General features: G+C 44.0%; 1 protein-coding gene across 1 annotated transcript; it reads left to right on the top strand.

Annotated features, from left to right (window-relative positions):
• Positions 1–469: 469 nt before the first annotated feature.
• LOC117258049 (uncharacterized) lies at positions 470–19330 on the top strand. Its single transcript, XM_078170400.1, has 13 exons — positions 470–506; positions 1139–1170; positions 2281–2307; positions 2413–2617; positions 2710–2766; positions 3859–4024; positions 4144–4262; positions 4354–4477; positions 4565–4747; positions 4888–5004; positions 5134–5266; positions 6049–8390; positions 19292–19330. The coding sequence occupies exons 2-13, from the start codon at positions 1146–1148 to the stop codon at positions 19328–19330; spliced, it is 3537 nt and encodes a 1178-aa protein (XP_078026526.1). The 5' UTR covers positions 470–506; positions 1139–1145.
• Positions 19331–22205: the final 2875 nt, after the last annotated feature.

Genomic DNA, 22205 nt, shown 5'->3' with positions numbered 1-22205 from the left:
GTATTTCTGTTTTTCTGGTCACTTTGATAGAGTTTTAAGCAAGTAATTACAAGAAACTAAAAGCTCACAATGTGAAATGTGGAAAAAAAGACTTCTTATTCTTAGATTAGTTTCATCAAAAACAACACTTTCTGAGTGGTCTGAATCAGACTCTGGTGCACATTAACACTGATGACTGTGGGGTTCTCAGTCCCCCTAAAAGAGAGAAAGAACCTCCTTAACAAACAGAAATGTGAACATGTTGATATCATGCTAATTCAGTGAATAAAATTTGAGTTTAAAGTCAAAAGGGCCTGGCACGAGGTGACTGCTTCATTCTATTGTTCCACCTTCCATCACTATTCAATTGTTTTGGACATTGCAACATGCAGTAATTATCCACACCCTAGTTAACTGTCACACCCTGTCAGCTGTCTACCTCATTTAAAACAGCACAGCCAGACATCTGTCAGGCATTCATCACTTACAAGTAAGACACCGTATTTGCTTCTTTCATCAGTAACTTTGTAAGTATCCCTTTTACTCTGATTTTAACAACCCACTTGTGATTTCTTCCTTGATGCTTTTTATATTTCTATACCTGCTCTCTCTCTATAACTAGCTACACTAAATACATTTTAGGGAGAAAGGTGGAGGGGTGAAGTGAACCAGCAGACACCATGTAGACTCTTTCTCTTTTCGCTTGTTGTACCTAATGTCATTATTACTGTGGTTGTGCCAATGACATGCCTGTCATGATTCTAAGTTAGATCAGACCTGATCAGATCTTAACTTCATCATACCTTCATTGTGTGGTTACTGTGATACTGTTAGTGTGTGGGTGCTGAGAAATAATCATATGATGTAAAGTTAGTGAAAGTTAGTTAATATAAACATCACAGGACTACCAAACACCTATTTTTAAACACTGCTCTATGTCCCTTGATTTACCCTGCTGTTAATATGTAAATTATCTGTACATACAAGTTATATTAATGTGACTTATTTCAGATATGAATTCAAAGCTTGCTTTGTGCCACAGTTCAGTTTTCTGACTTGAAATGCATTTAAACACTTAAATTAATAACAACGGAGTGAGGACTTATTTGAAAATCAGCTTCATATTAACATTTTTTCTATTTCTTCTGCTTATCCACAGTGACAACATGTGCAAGCTCACTCTAACTGCAGGTAAGGCACACTGCCAAAGTTATTGTTTCCTTACAGGGTCAGTACATCCAAATCACAAAAAAACAAACATTTTCTTAATTACCACCAGTGGTATATAACTATGCAGACACATTTTATGTTACCAGATACGACAGCGGGGCTGGTATTGTTTTCACCTTGTGAGGCTACGTGTCTGTGTGTGTCAACATGGCAAAATGTGGTCCCTGAGACATCAATTGTAGCAGGAACTACCACAGAGACAGTTTTGTGTACCTGACCAGGTGGTCAGGTAGCTGTCTATATGTCTGTCTAGTTCTCTGTGGACAACTTTTGTTATTGTGATAGTGTCACAGCTGAGGTGTGAAGTTTTAGTCACATTGAAGGCTGAATTTGAAGATGGGTGTAGTATAAGCAAGGCACCAGCAGTAGAGGGTAGAAAGTAGGGAAGAGGGCCATCGGATCCCCCACTTTCTGCCCTTGACCCACATTCGTTTTACGTATAGCAGCTGGTGTGTACCCATGTTTTTGTCTCTCAGATTACAATAAGGAGCAAATTCACAAGACGATTGCTCAGCTTTTGCAACTACTAAACCGGCACAGGGTACAATGCACTTCTTACTGCGCTGCCAAGCAAATTTGCTCTTAGTGCTCCTGTGCTTTTTGCATGTATTTAAATCAGGTAATGTGCATACATTTGATGTGAACTGGCCCATTTTTATGTAAATCAGCCTCATTGCAAAAGTAGTCCAATGGACAAAGATCAGGGCTAATAGCCATACACAGTTAAAGTGACATTATTAGCGTCCTCAGAGACTTGGTTGTAACTGAAGCTATTCATTTATCTATTTTTTATATTTATTTATTCTTCTTTTGCTGTCTGAAGATGTGCATTTGACAACAACCACAGTACTGACAGACTGCTATGTTAAATCCCAAAAATTGATTATTTTCACTGTCACATATAAATTCCTTACTTTAAGTGAGAGTGAAGGGAATTTAGTTTGTGGTGCTTACCAATTAAAAATTGCAGAGAAAACCAGGATTTTCTTTCCATTATCATTTTGTAATTTGGGTGAACTGACCTGATAAGCTTTATTTTTAACCTTATACTTTTTTAACCTTATACTAAAGGTCTCTGTCTGATCATCACCAGCTTGGGTAAGTTTATAACATGTATTAATAATGATCAGCAGTCTTACTAGGAGATAAATAATGTCAATAAGTGACAAATTAAAACCATCATGATTTTCTTCCATGTCTCAGCCTCTTCCTCCAGGCTGGTGTGTTACTATAACAGCTTGGCTGAAGACAGAGCGGAGTACGGGAAGTTCACAGTTTCAGACATTGATCCAAACAAGTGCACCCATCTGATCTACGCCTTTTCTGACATTAATAACCAACATGAGCTGGTCCCCAGCAGAGCAACTGACATACAACAGTATCAGGCCTTCAATGGACTCAAAACTAGGTCAGTGCTTCAGTCTATAACAACTATGGAAATGAGGCTAAATTTTGTGTGTATGTTGAATAATTCTTACTTAAACTTTTATGCTCCCACAGAAATCCACTGCTTAAAACCCTGTTGGCGGTTGGTGGCCTGACCTTTAACACACAAAAGTGAGTTACTTTCAAGAGCATTTGGGCCTTTTTGTGTCAGTGCAAAGACAAGTATAAGCCACAACTCAACATATTGTTATTTTCCTGACCATGACTCTTGCTTTGCCAGTTCATGTGGTGTTTTTGTGCTTTGCAAAGCATGCATGGTGCGTAGTTACATACAAATGAGGTGTCACAAAGTGAGATGCTGGTATTTAACCACATTAGTAAATTCATTTCCTGATTCTATCAGCACACAGAAACAAAATATGTGATGACAATTTTAGGAACTACGTAATAATGCAAATACCCACTTTAAAATAGTTCAAACCTTCATTGTATTATGTGAAACCAAAACTACCATGCTTGAAAAGCATCACACAAAAAGGTGCCCATAAAGTGGTCAGTGTCACTGGTATTTGCAAACACCAAACAGTAAAAGATTGGACTTAGATTATTTTGACTGAACTTTGTTTACATAACAATTAAAAAAATGGAATACATTTGTTTATGTTGAAACCCACTGGGTGTTTGCATTAAATCTTTGATCTGACTTAAATCTTTCGTTACAAACTCAATGGAACCAAATGAATCACTTAAGGCCCATATAGGGTTGAAGCAGTATGCCAGTGTCACAGGATACTGTGGTATGAACATTGATGGCTATCATGCAATGTACATTTCTTTATCTATGGAATTGAACAAAAGCAACTTGACAGAGAATCTCACCCATGCGTGCATATCTCTGTTCAACCAAAACAATTCATCTTTTGTCATGTCTTTTAGGGTCATTATAACTGATAATATTAATATTTGTGTATACCCTATACTGTGAAAGAATTATGTGAAAGAAAGAAAGAATGTGAAAGAATGAATTTATGAAAAAAAAACCAACATGTAATTTTATTTCAATTGTAATTTACTACACTTCTACTAATTCTTGCAAAACTGAATGCAGCTGAATGATGAGGTTGGTAACTTCACATTTTAGTTTGTGGATAACTGTGAGGCTCATTTTCTACACTCATAATTACAAGTGAAAAACATGGTAACCAGATAATTTGCCTATTTGTCTGCGCCTCTTGAGACCACTGTTTTGTTCACGTTTACCAGATTCAGCACAATGGTGGCAACACAACAAAATAGAGCAGAGTTCATCCAGTCTGCTATCACAATGCTGAGAGCTTATGGGTTTGATGGGCTAAATCTTGACTGGAGAAACCCTGGAGGAGCTGGAAGCCAACCACAGGACAAGCATAGATTCACACTGCTCTGCAAGGTCAGGTCCTGTGTGTGTGTGTTTGTGTGTGTGTGTGTGTGTGTGAATGAACGCTTCATATACCATGCAGAAAATACAATAGGTTAACTGACTCTAAACTTTGCTTCTGTGTTGTACAGGAGCTCAACGAGGCCTTTATGGCTGAGGGAACCACAGATAACCGATTACTGATCACTGCCAGTGTCTCTGCTGAGAAAGCAATCATCGATGCCAGTTATGAAGTCGCACAGATTGCAACGTAAAACTTCCTTGATGTAATTCTTGACATTATACCCGTGATTAGCTGCAGTCATGTTTTGGTGAATGTTGTCTCCTCTGCATTTAATCAGGTACCTGGATTTCATTAATGTGCTGACATTTGACTTTCACGGCCCCTGGGAAAGTGTCACAGGACATCACAGCCCCTTATATCAAGGATCCCAGGACACTGGAAACAAAACCTACTTTAACACTGTAAGTACAGGGATTCATATTGTAAAAGCCTAAAAGCCTTTGGAGATGACCGCTCACTCTAATTGTTCATTTTTCTCCACATTGTAGGACTTTGCCATGCGGTACTGGCGGGACCAGGGAGCACCACCACAAAAGATAAACATGGGGTTAGCAGCATACGGGCGAGCATTTAACCTCTCCTCTGCATCCAGTAATGTTGGAGCACCAGCCAATGGTCCTGGTGAGGAAGGCTGCTACACCGGTGAAGAAGGATTCTGGGCCTCTTATGAGGTAAAACTGCAAACTATGAATGTTATTGATTATATCAGTAGCCTTGTGACAGGCTGACGGCTTTTACTGTATTTAGTGTGAAAATTCCTGTTTGAATGAATACATTAGATCTACATGTGAAATTTGACCTTTCTTTTCAGATTTGCCTTTATCTTGAGGGGGTTACACCCCGGTTGATAACCGATCAGAAAGTTCCATATGCCATCGGAGAAAACCAGTGGGTTGGATTTGACAACAAAGACAGCCTGAATACCAAGGTAATCATCAGTGTAATTCAAACTGTTGCTTAATTATTTTGGAAATGACTGGTTGTACAGAAATCAGTTAAACAGATATTTTTCAACAATACTTCAGCTGTTGAAGTGTTTTGTTCATTGTCCTCTCAGGTCAATTACCTGAAAGCTAACAACTTTGGAGGAGCCTTTATCTGGTCTCTGGACCTGGATGACAACAGTGGACAGTTCTGTAAAACAGGCAAATGCCCCCTCATCAGCCACCTGCATGCTCTGCTGGTTCCAGGTAACTAAAATTTAAAACATTTCTATCCTATCCTGTCATGGGATGGAGGTTTGAAATGTGTATTTGACTTAAAGCCACAGTGTGTAGGAATTTCTCCCATCCGATGTTGAAATCGTATATTGCATTCAAATGGATAGCGCACTCTAGCGCCTCATTGTTTCAAAGACGTATTGCAACAACGGTAGCTGCTGTGTACCAAAAAGCTATGATAACACTGATGAAACCATCAATCAATCAATCAATCAATCCATTTTATTTATAAAGCCCAATATCACAAATCACAATTTCCCTCACAGGGCTTTACAGCATAAGACATCCCTCTGTCCTTAGGACCCTCACAGCAGATAAGGAAAAACTCCCCCAAAAAAACCCTTTAACGGGGGGAAAAAATGGTAGAAACCTCAGGAAGAGGTCCTGGAAGAGGGATCCCTCTCCCTTGCCAGCGGATGTATTCTCAAAATAGTTAAACATTATGGAACCCCCAAACAACTTACCCACCCAATGTACAAACAAATCCGAAATTCTCCTTTTATGAGAATAAGTCAGATTATTGGTGGAGGTAATAATACACATATGATGACATATTTGTGAATGCAGACATTGATTTTTGCCAATTAACAACTGAAAACACTACACAGTGTTCCTTTAATGCTATCAGGAGTAATGAAATCTACCATTTTTTACATTTTAAGAGTGTATTATGCTGACAATCAAAAAAATGATGTGATGATTCTACAGGGTTGATGAACAATTTATACAAAATCTGACTCTTATTCGTTTAGGTTTTCCTGACCTAAGTACCGCTAATGCTACAAGTACTGGTCCTAAGACGACTCCCACTACAATGACCACAACACCCGCTCCCCCAACAACAGCTGCTCCCACAACAGCTACTGCCACAACAGCAGCTCCCACAACTGTCGCTCCCACAACTGCAGCTCCCACAACTACAGCACCCACAACTGCAGCTCCCACAACTACAGCACCCACAACTGCAGCTCCCACAACGGCAGCACCCACAACGGCAGCACCCACAACAGCCGCTCCCACAACAACTGCTCCCACAACAGCTGCTCCCACAACTGCAGCTCCAACAACTGCAGCTCCCACAACAGCCGCTACAACAACAGCCGCTCCCACAACAGCAGCTCCCAAAACAGCCGCTCCCACAACAGCAGCTCCCACAACAGCAGCTCCCAAAACAGCCGCTCCCACAACTGCAGCTCCTACAACTAGAGCTCCAAAAACAGCCTCTCCCACAACAGCCTCTCCCACAACTGCAGCTCCTACAACGGCAGCTCCCACAACAGCAGCTCCAACAACAGCCGCTCCCACAACTGCAGCTCCAACAACAGCCGCTCCAACAACGGCAGCTCCAACAACAGCTGCTCCCACAACAGCAGCTCCAACAACGGCAGCTCCCACAACTGCAGCTCCAACAACAGCTGCTCCCACAACTGCAGCTCCAACAACAGCAGCTCCCACAACAGCCACTCCTAAAACAGTAGTTCAAACAACAGCAGCTCCCACAACAGTAGTTCAAACAACAGCAGCTCCCACAACAGCCGCTCCCACAACAGTAGTTCAAACAACAGCCGCTCCCACAACAGCCGCTCCCACAACTGCAGCTCCCACAACTGCAGCTCCCACAACTGCCGCTCCCACAACAGCCGCTCCCACAACTGCAGCTCCCACAACAGCCGCTCCCACAACAGCCGCTCCTACAACAGTAGTTCAAACAACAGCCGCTCCCACAACAGCAGCTCCCACAACAGCCGCTCCCACAACAGTAGTTCAAACAACAGACGCTCCCACAACTACAGCTCCCACAACTGCAGCTCCCACAACAGTAGTTCAAACAACTGCAGCCACCACAACTGCAGCTCCCAAAACAGCCGCTCCCACAACAGTAGTTCAAACAACTGCAGCCCCCACAACAGCAGCTCCAACAACAGCCGCTCCCACAACAGTAGTTCGAACAACTGCAGCCCCCACAACTGCAGCTCCCACAACTGCAGCTCCCACAACAGCCACTCCCACAACTACAGCTCCCACAACTGCAGCTCCAACAACAGCCGCTCCCACAACTACAGCTCCCACAACAGCCGCTCCCACAACTGCAGCTCCAACAACTGCAGCTCCCACAACAGTCGCTACAACAACAGCCGCTCCCACAACAGCAGCTCCCACAACTACAGCTCCCACAACTGCAGCTCCCACAACAGCCGCTCCCACAACAACTGCTCCCACAACAGCCGCTCCCACAACAGCCGCTCACACAACTGCAGCTCCAACAACTGCAGCTCCCACAACAGCCGCTACAACAACAGCTGCTCCCACAACAGCAGCTCCCACAACAGCCGCTCCCACAACAGCAGCTCCCACAACAGCCGCTCCCACAACAGCCGCTCCAACAACTGCAGCTCCCACAACAGCAGCTCCCACAACAGCTGCTCCCACAACAGCAGCTCCCGCAACAGCCGCTCCCACAACAGCCGCTCTCACAACTGCAGCTCCCACAACTGCAGCTCCCACAACAGCCGCTACAACAACAGCCACTCCCACAACAGCCGCTCCTACAACTGCAGCTCCAACAACTGCAGCTCCCACAACAGCCGCTCCCACAACTGCAGCTCCCACAACAGCCACTCCCACAACAGCAGCTCCAACAACTGCAACTCCCACAACTGCAGCTCCAACAACAGCAGCTCCCACAACAGTAGTTCAAACAACTGCCGCTCCCACAACAGCCGCTCCCACAACAGTAGTTCAAACAACTACAGCTCCCACAACAGCTGCTCCCACAACAGCAGCTCCCACAACAGCCGCTCCAACAACTGCAGCTCCCACAACAGCAGCTCCCACAACAGCCGCGACTACAACAGCCGCTCCCACAACTGCAGCTCCAACAACTGCAGCTCCCACAACAGCCGCTCCCACAACTGCAGCTCCCACAACAGCCGCTCCCACAACAGTAGTTCAAACAACTGCAGCTCCCACAACAGCCGCTCTGACAACAGCCGCTCCCACAACTAGAGCTCCCACAACAGCTGCTCTCACAACAGCCGCTCCCACAACTGCAGCTCCCACAACAGCCGCTCCCACAACAGCCGCTCTCACAACTGCAGCTCCCACAACAGCAGCTCCCACAACAGCAGCTCCCACAACAGCCGCTCCCACAACTGCAGCTCCCACAACTGCAGCTCCCACAACAGCCGCTCCCACAACTGCAGCTCCCACAACTGCAGCTCCCACAACAGCCGCTCCCACAACTGCAGCTCCCACAACTGCAGCTCCCACAACTGCAGCTCCCACAACAGCCGCTCCCACAACAGCCGCTCCCACAACTGCAGCTCCCACAACTGCAGCTCCCACAACAGCCGCTCCCACAACTGCAGCTCCCACAACTGCAGCTCCCACAACAGTAGCTCCCACAACAGCTGCTCCTACAACTGCAGCTCCCACAACTGCAGCTCCCACAACAGCTGCTCCCACAACTGCAGCTCCCACAACTGCAGCTCCAACAACAGCCGCTCCCACAACTGCAGCTCCCACAACTGCAGCTCCCACAACTGCAGCTCCAACAACAGCCACTCCCACAACTGCAGCTCCCACAACAGCAGCTCCCACAACTGCAGCTCCCACAACTGCAGCTCCCACAACAGCCGCTCCCACAACTGCAGCTCCCACAACTGCAGCTCCCACAACAGTAGCTCCCACAACAGCTGCTCCTACAACTGCAGCTCCCACAACTGCAGCTCCCACAACAGCCGCTCCCACAACTGCAGCTCCAACAACAGCCGCTCCCACAACTGCAGCTCCCACAACTGCAGCTCCCACAACTGCAGCTCCCACAACAGTAGCTCCCACAACAGCTGCTCCTACAACTGCAGCTCCAACAACAGCCGCTCCCACAACTGCAGCTCCCACAACCGCAGCTCCCACAACAGCCGCTCCCACAACTGCAGCTCCAACAACAGCCGCTCCCACAACTGCAGCTCCCACAACTGCAGCTCCCACAACTGCAGCTCCCACAACAGTAGCTCCCACAACAGCTGCTCCTACAACTGCTGCTCCAACAACAGCCGCTCCCACAACTGCAGCTCCCACAACTGCAGCTCCCACAACTGCTGCTCCTACAACTGCAGCTCCCACAACAGCCACTCCCACAACTGCAGCTCCAACAACAGCCGCTCCCACAACAGCCACTCCCACAACAGCAGCTCCCACAACAGCCGCTCCCACAACAGCCACTCCCACAACTGCAGCTGCCACAACTGCAGCTCCCACAACAGTAGCTCCCACAACTGCAGCTCCCACAACTGCAGCTCCAACAACAGCCGCTCCCACAACAGCAGCTCCCACAACAGCCGCTCCCACAACTGCCGCTCCCACAACTGCAGCTCCCACAACAGCAGCTCCCACAACTGCAGCTCCCACAACAGCAGCTCCTACAACTGCAGCTCCAACAACATCAGCTCCCACAACAGCTGCTCCTACAACAGCCGCTCCCACAACTGCAGCTCCCACAACTGCAGCTCCCACAACTGCTGCTCCTACAACTGCAGCTCCCACAACAGCCGCTCCCACAACTGCAGCTCCAACAACAGCCGCTCCCACAACAGCCACTCCCACAACAGCAGCTCCCACAACAGCCGCTCCCACAACTGCAGCTCTCACAACTGCAGCTCCCACAACAGCTGCTCCTACAACTGCAGCTCCAACAACAGCCACTCCCACAACTGCAGCTCCCACAACAGCAGCTCCCACAACAGTAGCTCCTACAACTGCAGCTCCCACAACAGTAGCTCCAACAACAGCTGCTCCCACAACTGCAGCTCCAACAACAGCCGCTCCCACAACTGCAGCTCCCACAACAGCAGCTCCCACAACTGCTGCTCCTACAGCTCCAGCTCCAACAACAGCCACTCCCACAACAGCCGCTCCCACAACAGCCACTCCCACAACAGCCGCTCCCACAACTGCAGCTCCCACAACTGCAGCTCCTACAACAGTAGCTCCCACAACAGCTGTTCCTACAACTGCAGCTCCCACAACTGCAGCTCCCACAACAGCCGCTCCCACAACTGCAGCTCCCACAACTGCAGCTCCAACAACAGCCGCTCCCACAACTGCAGCTCCCACAACAGCCGCTCCCACAACTGCAGCTCCCACAACTGCAGCTCCCACAACAGCAGCTCCCACAACTGCAGCTCCCACAACAGCCGCTCCCACAACAGTAGCTCCCACAACAGCTGCTCCTACAACTGCCGCTCCCACAACTGCAGCTCCCACAACAGCCGCTCCCACAACAGTAGCTCCCACAACAGCTGCTCCTACAACTGCCGCTCCCACAACTGCAGCTCCCACAACTGCAGCTCCAACAACAGCCGCTCCCACAACTGCAGCTCCAACAACAGCCGCTCCCACAACTGCAGCTCCCACAACAGCTGCTCCTACAACTGCAGATCCCACAACAGCAGCTCCCACAACTGCAGCTCCAACAACAGCCGCTCCCACAACTGCAGCTCTCACAACTGCAGCTCCCACAACAGCTGCTCCTACAACTGCAGCTCCAACAACAGCCACTCCCACAACTGCAGCTCCCACAACAGTAGCTCCCACAACTGCAGCTCCAACAACAGCCACTCCCACAACTGCAGCTCCCACAACAGTAGCTCCAACAACAGCTGCTCCCACAACTGCAGCTCCAACAACAGCCGCTCCCACAACTGCAGCTCCAACAACAGCCGCTCCCACAACTGCAGCTCCCACAACAGCAGCTCCCACAACTGCAGCTCCCACAACTGCTGCTCCTACAACTGCAGCTCCAACAACAGCCGCTCCCACAACTGCAGCTCCAACAACAGCCGCTCCCACAACTGCAGCTCCCACAACAGCAGCTCCCACAACTGCAGCTCCCACAACAGCTGCTCCCACAACTGCAGCTCCAACAACAGCCGCTCCCACAACTGCAGCTCCAACAACAGCCGCTCCCACAACTGCAGCTCCCACAACAGCAGCTCCCACAACTGCAGCTCCCACAACTGCAGCTCCCACAACAGCCGCTCCCACAACTGCAGCTCCCACAACAGCTGCTCCTACAACTGCAGCTCCCACAACTGCAGCTCCCACAACAGCAGCTCCCACAACTGCAGCTCCAACAACAGCCGCTCCCACAACTGCAGCTCCCACAACTGCAGCTCCCACAACAGCTGCTCCTACAACTGCAGCTCCAACAACAGCCACTCCCACAACTGCAGCTCCCACAACAGTAGCTCCCACAACAGTAGCTCCCACAACTGCAGCTCCCACAACAGCAGCTCCCACAACAGCTGCTCCCACAACTGCTGCTCCTACAACTGCAGCTCCCACAACAGCAGCTCCCACAACAGCAGCTCCCACAACTGTAGCTCCACTTAATACAGACCCATGTAATGGACAGCAATTTGGGCACTTTCCTGACAGTACTGACCCAACCTATTTTTTCAACTGTGTCTTTGGGGAAGGCATCAGGCAAAAATGCCCAGCAGGGTTGACTTTTCAAGAATCTTGCGGCACATGTTGTCGGTAGAGAGTTGCAAATTATCATTTCACTGTCCATAAGTGTTCATATTTGTTCTTATCAACAAATGGGAGTTTTGTCAAAAGCTGTTACATCTATCCTATCTTCTGATCCATCAATGTTGAGTTATGTTTGGAAGAAAATGTTTCGTTTTAGATATGCCTGTTTTTTTTGGCGTGACTAAGAACACTCAGGTACATAACTTAAAAAATACTATTCAGGTATGAAATGTCAGCACTAATATTTTCAGATGGATTTCTGTAAGCTCCCTTTCCCCACTGAAATGCTAAAACACTGGAAAAATAAATATTTTACTTCAACCTCTTTTCAAATAGAAAACAAAACTACACATTAATATCACGACACCAGGCCTTTCAGCATTAAGTTATACATACTGTCATCCATTTGTAAATGTGTGTCCATGTTAAAGGTATACTGTGCAGGATTTTCCTAAAAAACAGTCATACAAAATTAATCCCTCTCAACCATAACTTATGACACACTAGAATGTGTGGCAGTGTCTTTGAGACACTGCTCCCTGTCTGCATTTTCTAACTTTCCTCTTATTTTGCTATGTGTAGGGCATTTCTGGGTATGTATCCCAACAGTGTGCAGGTGAGGTTGGGATTTTATAAAAAGGCAGTGACAAAGTGCCAGACAATAAGCTGCATGCAGCTAAAATAAAACAGGGCACCAAAAACAATCAAATATTGCTAGATGAAATGGCAAGCACAAAAAAGTCTTTCTAAAACAAGAGATAATTTGGGGCTGGCTTTCACTTTCGCTGGTGAGCATACATACAGACAGTAACTGCCAAGTCATGTGTAGTATACTGTTAAGAGTGGCAATGTCCTGCCATCCATATCTGTCAATATATTTCATTTATATTATTTAATTTATCCATACACAGCTTGTACTGTGTATATTTAATTGTTGTCCTATTTCTGTCTGCAAATTAAAGGCGTATCTAAACCAGTTGGGTGTTTTTTTGTTTTATTTTATTTTAAATGATCCCTTGATGGAACCGCATCATCCCGGGTGTAATGCTTTGTATGGTCATTGGGCCTCATTCACAAAAAGTACATACTATACACACATCTGTGCTTTAACCATACGTACAAACGTTTATACACAAATCTGGGATTCATCAATATTTTCTGACCTGAATTTGTTCGTACTCTGCGAACAAATTAAGAACTATCTCAGACCATGTGCACACACAAATAATAAAGCCTTGGCTGACTTGGAAAAAGGAAACACACACCTTTTTATAAAATGCATCGCATATTAAAACCACTAAACTATTTCCAACCGTAAAGACTGCAGCCCATGACTTCAGGAAAGAGCGTGTCTTCAGAGACCAACATAAGATGTTTAAAGAGAGCGATGAACAGCATATTAGCTTTTTCCATCTGTCAAGACCCTCATAGACGCTCACTGATGGCCCAACACTGATATGTCAGGGCCTTGACGTGCATAGATGCAACTTTACTGCTTTCTCCATAATACACCTCTAAGTAAACATATTTCCTAATGTAGAGAAATAAGGGTTTAGTAGTATGCTGACTGCAAATAGCAGGCACACAACTGTCAATTTACGATGATCCTGATTTACTAACATATGCACCATGGTAAGGACAAAATCGGCCGATGTGCATGTGTCATAATTCTGATTTTGCATGCTCACTTATTTTATGTGCAAAGTAAGAACATTTCTATGCACATATTAGTGATGATGTCCATTATAATACCAGTTGTATGCCATTTGCATTTACTATTTTATGCTCCGAACAAGACCAACTGAGGTAAAAACCTAACACTGTTTTAACCAGTATGCCCAACCAAGTAAAGTCCTTAGTGCCTGAGGAATGTTCACTTTTCTGTTACAAGTTCTCTCATCTTCAAGATAAATATGCCCTGGATTTACTACAGTAAATGTGGTTTTAATTGAGCACTTGGCCTCGTCATTATTTCATGTGAAGATAAGTCTGGATGCAGTGCTCCACAGGGATTTCCATCCAATTTAACATTTGTTACATATCATGACATTGTGACAGACTGTGTTAATGTTAACTCTTAAGAGCGTCACTGTTAAGAGACAATAGTCCAGTTTAGATAAGCTGACTGTTTAGTGATGCGCTGAGATTTCCAGAGGTTCAGTGTAGTGAATATGTTGTCAGCATACCCAAATAGGCTGTGTCCAAAATCCCTCACTACTCACTACATAAGTCATTTCCTTGCTCCTGCTTGAACTGGAAGTCGTCTCAAAGCTATAACTTCTGCTCTGAGGAGCAATGAGCAAGGATACACAACAGCAGCATTCATGGAAGTTGTTGGTCAGCTTGCCCCCATATTGTACTGATAGGACGCTGCAGCTGATAGGATCTGATACATCACATCATACCAGGGTTTTATACAGGAGTGAAAACAGATACGAGATTAAACTGAAGTGTATCACTCCCAAATTTTATATTTTGCTTTCTGGTTCACCATCTAGTCAAAAGAAAACATCTGTGTAAAGTGTAGGTCTGACCAACGGAAAAGACAACCTTCTTCATTTATTCGATTTTTCTTTTCACTATGTTATTTACCCCATTAACATTTAGTATGGAGAAAATTAAAATCAGAGAGAACGTGTCTATCAGCAAGACACACTTTTTACACCACTGATTGTCATATCCATTCAGTCACACGTGAGGCTAATGATTCCTGAGTGTCAGGTTGCCGTCTTTGATAAGCTGTTGCTGTCATCAGAAATAGATGCGCTTCACGTGACACTTCAGAGGAATCGACTTCTCATTTCTCTAAAAATATATTTCCTCAATTCCTCTCTCCTCACATGGCTTCCTTGCATCTCTGCATGCATTCCTGGTGGGAGGGACTAGGACACAAGGAAAAGACTCAAGTGAGGGAAACGTGGAACGTCAATTTAAGTGACTTGAGATGCACCTACTGACCACTACATCGTGACTTTGCCATTTTGTAGTGCTGTCTGAACATATAGTGGGAATTATTATACCCTATATAGTGGACTCAAAGTATCCCATAATGCACTGTGAAAAGCAGTTGTCAATTATTGTAACTGTAAAGTTAATATACCGTCATCGGTCCAGCAGAAATTAAAATAAATCTGCAATTGGTCTTCTCTAGTGCTGTACAGAAGAGGGATAATAATGCTAGCCACCATAGCGTTCTGGATCGCAACTAACTGTAATTTTTGCAGTAATGGTGTCGGCTAATGACTAACTGGTAAAACAAATTTCAACATTATCAAATGGTAAACAGAAAACTACTCACATTGACAATATGTTACGTGTTTAATGTGAGCAGAGCAGCGCGTAACACACAACACAAATGGTCACAAAGTGCTTCGAAACATTATTTCTTAATTTGGGGAAAATACGTTCAGTATAATATCATATATTTATCGCAAATATCCACAGCGGTATTTGTTATGGATGGACCACCAGCTGCTGTTGATATGACATGTTTTAATTGTGCAACAGCAATAATTTAATTGAAAGTGCAAAGAAAATAACCCAATTCATGGACAAAACATTTTTTCATGTTGCTAATAAGTTCACTATATAGTCCTCAACATAATACTTCCTAGACAGTGAGTAGGGAGCAGTCAATGAGTGAATGATTTTGGACACAGCCATAGACCGTAAAAATAATGGACACTACTACCGCGACATCACCCATTGGTTTGTGGATTCTAGGAATGTCATGATTACTTGATTTCACTATTAACCGCGATTTTAAACGCCACGGTTAATTATTCGTAAAGATTCCTCAACACCATCACTCTCCAAAGATTATGCCGAGACGTGGAACCATATACAGTAGGTCAGCGCAACTCGCACGGAACGAAAACAAAGTTACAAAAGTCTCCGAGTGATGAAGTATGGATGAAGAAGACTCGCCCCCCCCCCACCCCCCACCCCCCCCCAAAAAAAAAAAAAAAACGGATAAAGTCAGCCATGTGGTATCATTTTGGCTATTGCAAAATGACCAAGGGGTCATTGTTGACGACGGCTTTCCAGTTTGTAAAACAGAAAACAGGCCGCAAAAAAGTCGCAGCCAAAAGATCAAACACGAGCAACATGATACAACACCTGCGGGACAACCACCCGGCTTTACGTGCGCAAGTAAAGGTAAATGCACAATAACTGGGTTAAAATACGTCAATCTCGATTTATCTAATGTAACATTGAATTAAAAATTATATGTTAGCATGTCATTTGCAATTAATGGCATAGTGGTATGATACGAGTTGGGCTTACAGTGCAACGTGACAAGCTAAGGCACGTCTCAAAAACTTTTTTGATGGATAGTTTTGCAGTTTGTGTGCACACAGCGTGAGGTTGTAATGGTTTTGGGTCCGTGTAGCTCTTTGGAGTGAGACGACAGGCAGAAACTCACATCCACACGAGTGTGGGATTTCACAAATGCTCGTCATTTATTTTTACATCAACTTATAAACACTCCAAGCTTACCAAGCCCAGTTGTACGGCTACTACATTTTCATGCATGAACAAAATAGTCGCCACACATACTTAAAACCATTACTGTTGTGTTGAGAGATAAAAGAAAAAGCAGGAGCACATAAGTATACGTCCGACCAGCGTTGGGTGCGCTCAACAGACTCAAATCATAACAGGCGTTGCTTGATGACGTTGCTGCTAGGCGACACAGTATACACCATGTTAAAGGCACATTTCATATATTCGACTGTTACAAGTTCAAATCCTTTTTTTTAGTCGTCAGACTGTTTCAGTGTCAGTGTGCAATGTGGAAGATACACGTAATGTCTTCTCAAGGTCCTCAGTCAGTGAACATTTAGCATTAGTATTACCTCCTTTTGCTTCCTCCCATCTGTGTTGAGTACATGTTGGACTTGTCCTTCCAGCACGATGTCTGTTTCATTTATTATTAACACTGCATGAGATGTGCTCTCAATTTATTTGTGTAATTGTAATTTAAAGAGAACAAAAAGAAACACACATCCTAGAAAAAACTTAGACTGCTGGACCACAAAGAGGCATGTAATGAAAGTAGAGTCCGCGCACTACTTTTTGGTTACTTTTCTTTGTTGCTATATTATTTTTGTTATGTTGGCATGGAAATAAATGAAACTTAAAGCTCTATGTGTTTATGTGATTTCACACATTTATAATGTGAAATTAATAATCGTGATAATCGTAAAACCGTGATTATTTCTCTGACAATAATCGTACCAAGAAAATCTATAATCGTGACATCCCTAGTGGATTCCCATTCTGAAGTCTCGAGTTCTGCATTTTGGCCATCACCATCTTGTTTTTTTTTGGAGCCAGAACTGACCATATTTGGGTGAGAGGCTGGCACTGTGGAGGAGTGAGGGGTGGATCTGACTGAGAAGCCAAGGACACTATTGGCAGCCAGCCTGTCAAAGCAGCTCACATTACTTTAAGCCTTGTAAATGTAAATGGGTGAGTTATAATAAAAAACAAAAATCACCCCCTGTACAGTTGTCATGAATGTTGAAATTAGCTTACCCTCCCACAACTGCCAATAAGACAGAACCATGTAATGGACAGCAATCTGGGCACTTTCCTGACAGTACTGACCCAACCTTTTTTTTCAACTGTCTCTTTGGGGTAGGCATCAGGCAACCTTGTTCACCTGGGTTGGTGTTTAAAGAATCTTGCAACAGCTGTTGTTAATTAGAGAGTTGCATATTATCATTTTACTGTCCATAAGTTTGAATGTTTATTCTTATTAAGAAAATGGGGGGCATTGTCCAAAGCTCTAATATGTACAGTTTCTTGTCTAAGTATGTTCTTGGTTTGTTTGTTTGTTTGTTTGTTTGTGCATCATTTGATCCGACATGCATTACTTAATATATGGTTGTGACATATGTAACTGTTGGTGTATCTAACTTCATTGTATGGGTGTGTACTTGTTCATATTTAGTTGAATATCACTTGAGGAAACATCAAAAGTTGCGGATTCATTTAAGTCTTTCTGAGAAACTGTCTCATTCATTCATCTCAACAAGGTAAAAATATTGTAATGAACTTTTTGCTCAATTACCATAACAAACAATGGAGAGGCTCCAGCTCATTTAAAACAGAATCCAGAGTCCTTATTCATACACACAAAGATACCAGTGTTTAAATTACTTCTCGGTCTCTGAGCGCAATACAGAATCTATTTTAAAATTCTATTCATAAGTCTATCAGGCTCTTAATGGTCTCTGCTCTGCTCAGACGAGAACCATTAATATCATGTTTTTCTGACTTTACCAAGAACAGGATCCAATTCCGATGAGACACTTTTAATTTTCATTGACTTGTTTGGGAATCACCCCTGTGTAGTCATTAAAAGTCAGCTTATTGTCAACTTAAGCAGAAGTTCTGAACTTTTTTGTGTTAAAGACCCCTAAATTCACATTATATTCACATTAGGGCTCATTTATGCTCCCTTTACGTATGAAAATGTATACATCCGTTTCAAACGATGTTACCGTCACTGCCCACATACTTCCATGCGCCCTTTACGTTGGCATGGACGTTAACCAATATATCCACCAGGAGGCAGCCCAGCATCAAAAGTTTATGACAACAAACTTAAAAACAAACATGGCGACTGTGGAGGAGATACTGATAATGTACCTCTTGCATAAAAGACAAAAACAGAGGCAGCGTTGTAGGAGGCGGTGGTCGGTGAGGCCGTTAAATACATTGCGACTGGAGGACGGAGAATTCTTTTCTCTAGTACTGCCGATGAGATAAATTGAATTGTTATTTCTTCTTCTTGTCTCACTAGAGCTACGTATCGGGTAGTGACAGCTACACTGTCCCCACGGTTCCCGGTGGTACTGCTCCATTTGGCCCGTATCCGTAAGCTTTATGGAAACGTGCAGAAATACGGACGAAATGAATGCAGAGCACAGACAGAAGGCTCCGTCCGTATCCGGATCCGTATTTAACGCTGAGCATAAATGAGCCCTAAGATTTCGCTTCTGGGACCTACATCGCAAAAGATTTGGGTTGTTATTTATGATGAGGAACAGAATTCTATAGTTATCAATTAAAGTTGAGGAGATAACCGTGGGAAAGTGAAACCTATGATCAGAATAGTCGACCCTACTCATATGGGGTTCACCTATGTAATGAATTACACACTTTTCTGGGGACCCCCTGGAACTTCCTCAACGACCTGTGGGGGTATCTGGACCCCCGGTTGAGAACCATTGAATTAAAGTATCCAGATATTTGTAACACTGAATCTGTCCAATGATCTGACCCCAATGACTGTCTGAATGGGTGTGTAAGACTTTCTTCTAAAATACACACATTTATCTTTAGGTTTGCTGACATTCAGTTTGTGCACCAGGCCTTTAAGCTGTTTAAAAATCAAGTAAACAAGGGTTTGAACAGCAACATCAACCCCTGTTGTGTTCCACTATGCAGACAGCAGAGGATCCAGTGAGTCCTCCACAGACCAAATAAACTCCCTCTTGATAAGCTATTTGAATCATTATCAGTGAAGTCAGGACCACAGGTACACAATCACAGATGCTCTTAGAGGACTTGTTCTCAGCCACTGGCACAATTATTAATTTGTTCAAAAGAACGCTTAAATATGAGACAGAAAAAAGGTCCTTTTTTTAATTAAGTATAAATGATGGAGTATAGCATCCAACAGACTTTCTAAAGGAGCTGTACACAATGTTCAGAGCATCATTATAGCAAACAACTGTTGGCTATGTACAGATATAGTGAGTTAATGGTGTCCTGAGCAGAGAATGAAATGTGTGCTTTGTAATCTGAGCTTCTCTGTTTGTGGTCGTGGTAGACGGTCCACCAGCATGTGCATGCTAGTGCATGTGAGTCCTTGTGTGCGTGCCCCACTGTCTGGCTAATCACCACCGCTCTGCACTGTGCTCAAACTGCTGAAAATGCTGTTCAAACCCATGGCGTTGTCACTGAAGCATGTTGACCCCCCTCCAAGTAAGAACAACTACATGTCAGATAGGTGTTTCTAACCCAGTTGGGTGTGTGTCCTGTTTGTTTGTCTGTGTCAGTACGTGACTTATTTGATGATTGTGCTGGTGATTAGATTTATTCATAACCACTGTGTTTTAAGACACACCTTAAACCACAGTGCTCCTGTTGGTCATTTCCATTAAATCTAGCTTTGTTATGTGCATGTTTTGTTTCTTTGTCTTTAATAATTACTGTAATTTGACGTACCCCACACATAGCATTATTTTGTTTTAATGGATGTCCAGGAACTACAGGCAAAAACTCTCATTCCAGAAATAGAAATAAACTGAGAAACTAAGAAATAACTGTTGTTACTGATAGTATGTTAAATAGTTGTAATTTTTTGTTTTCGGCCGTATAGCTGATGCAGATAACATAAATATAGACTTGCTGGATTATTGGCTACAAATATACCCCAGGCGTAGGGCGTCCATGTGGTTTAGGGATTTCAGATGCTGACCATAAATTAAAACACTCCTGGTTTGAGTCTGGTAGGAGACATTTTTTGCATATTGTTTCTCCTCTCTGTGTAGACTGCAGAGGATCCAGTGCGGAGAATGTGGTTTTTTTGTGGTTGTGGTAGACGGTCCACCAGCATGTGCATGCTAGTGCAAGTGAGTCCCTGTGTGTGTGCCCCACTGTCTGGCTATCACCGCCGCTCTGCACTGTGCTCAAACCGCTTAAAACACCATCTCAACCCATGGCGTTGTCACTGAAGCATGTTGCCCCCCCCCCCGGTTCCCCCCCAGATTAACACCATTAGTTGTCAGCACTTTTGCCGTTGTTAGCAGTGTTTATGGAGTTAGCTGTGTTAGCTGCAAGCCGACAGCTTGTCCATCATGTTGAGAACCATGTGCAGACAATTTTCTCCTCACAAAAAATCACAAGAGAGGAAAACATGATAAAACAGTGTATTTTGGTCAGTGTGCCCGTCCAGTTAAAACAGTACACAAACCCAGCCAATGTTCAGAATACCCAGTACTGTTCAGTTCTGTTTGTCATGACAAAATAAGAGCAACAACACGTCAGATAGGTGTTTCTAACCCTGTTGGGTGTGTATCCTGTTTGTCTGTTGGGTTGATATTTTTTCAATAAAACTCTTTCAGTACGTGACTTATTTGATGATTGTGCTGGTCATTAGATTTATTCATAACCACTTTGTTTTTAGACACACCTTGCACCACAATGCTCCTGTTGGTCATTTCCACAAATTATTGCTTTGTTATGTGCATGTATTGTTTCTTTGTATTTAATAATTGCTCTATTTATGTTGTTTTAATGGATGTCCGGGAACTACAGGTGAAAATTTGCCTAGTGACCTTTTGATCGTAGAGATCATCATAGAAATAACCCTGTTGTTACTGATATTGATGTTAAGATGTTTTGGGTTTTTTTGTTTTCGTCTGAATAGTTGATGGAGCTAACATAAATATAGACTTGCTGGATTATTGGCTACAAATATACCCCAGACGTAGGGCATCCTGATGGTCTAGGGATTTCAGATACAATAAGTTGAAACTCTCCTGGTTTGAGTCTGGTAGGAGACCTTCGCTGCACATAACTTCTACTCTGTGTGAATCTGTAGCCCACATCAATACTGATGACTGCAGGCCTCTCAGTTCCTCTATCAGAGTGACCAAAATTTGAATTTAAAGTCAAAAGGGCCTGGCATGAGGTGACTTTTAACCACTGACCCAGTTTCAATCAGCATCCGATTGCTTTGGAAATTCTAACATTGCAGTAATTATCCACACCCTCGTGAACTGCCCCACCCTGTCAGCTGTGCACCTGATTTAAAGCAGCACATCCAGAGATCCACCAGTCATCAGTCACAGCAGAGAGACAGTATATGCTTCTTTCATCATGACTTTGTAAGTATCCCTTTACATCTGATTTCATTAGAACATATTTTGCTACATATTTTGAGAATTAGTTGCGCTGTTTTCTGACTTGAACTGTATTGTTGTTTAGAACAGAGTGAGGATTTGTTTTAAAATCCTGTTGTTTTTTCAGACGCATATCAAACATTTTTTTTTCTATTTCCTCTGCTTATCCACACAGTAACAACATGTGCAGGCTCACTCTGACTGCAGGTAAGACACACTGCTCAAGTTTTGTTTCCTTAAAGAGTCAATTCACCCAAATCACAAAAACACACATTTTCTCATTTTCCTCCAGTGGTATCTAACCATACAGATATTTTTTGCATTGCTTGTGTTTTTGTCTCTCAGATTAATGAGAGTGAATGTAATTTGGAATTTGGGCAAACTGACCTCTTAAGCTCTGTTTTTAACCTAAATACTGACCAGTCTGTCACTTTCAAGGTCTCTGTTTGATG

The sequence above is a fragment of the Epinephelus lanceolatus genome, chromosome 8, assembly GCF_041903045.1.
Source record: "Epinephelus lanceolatus isolate andai-2023 chromosome 8, ASM4190304v1, whole genome shotgun sequence".
Taxonomy (NCBI): Eukaryota; Metazoa; Chordata; class Actinopteri; order Perciformes; family Serranidae; genus Epinephelus; species Epinephelus lanceolatus.
Note: the sequence above shows the minus strand (reverse complement) of the source record. Positions and strands in the feature narration are given on the sequence as shown.

Excerpts from the sequence above, each read along its gene's own strand:
- LOC117258049 (XM_078170400.1), top strand. The coding sequence starts at position 1,146 with ATGTGCAAGCTCACTCTAACTGCAG. Across the intron at positions 4,025-4,143 it reads GATTCACACTGCTCTGCAAG|GAGCTCAACGAGGCCTTTAT; the intron begins GTCAGGTCCTGT and ends TGTGTTGTACAG. Across the intron at positions 5,005-5,133 it reads AAGACAGCCTGAATACCAAG|GTCAATTACCTGAAAGCTAA; the intron begins GTAATCATCAGT and ends TTGTCCTCTCAG.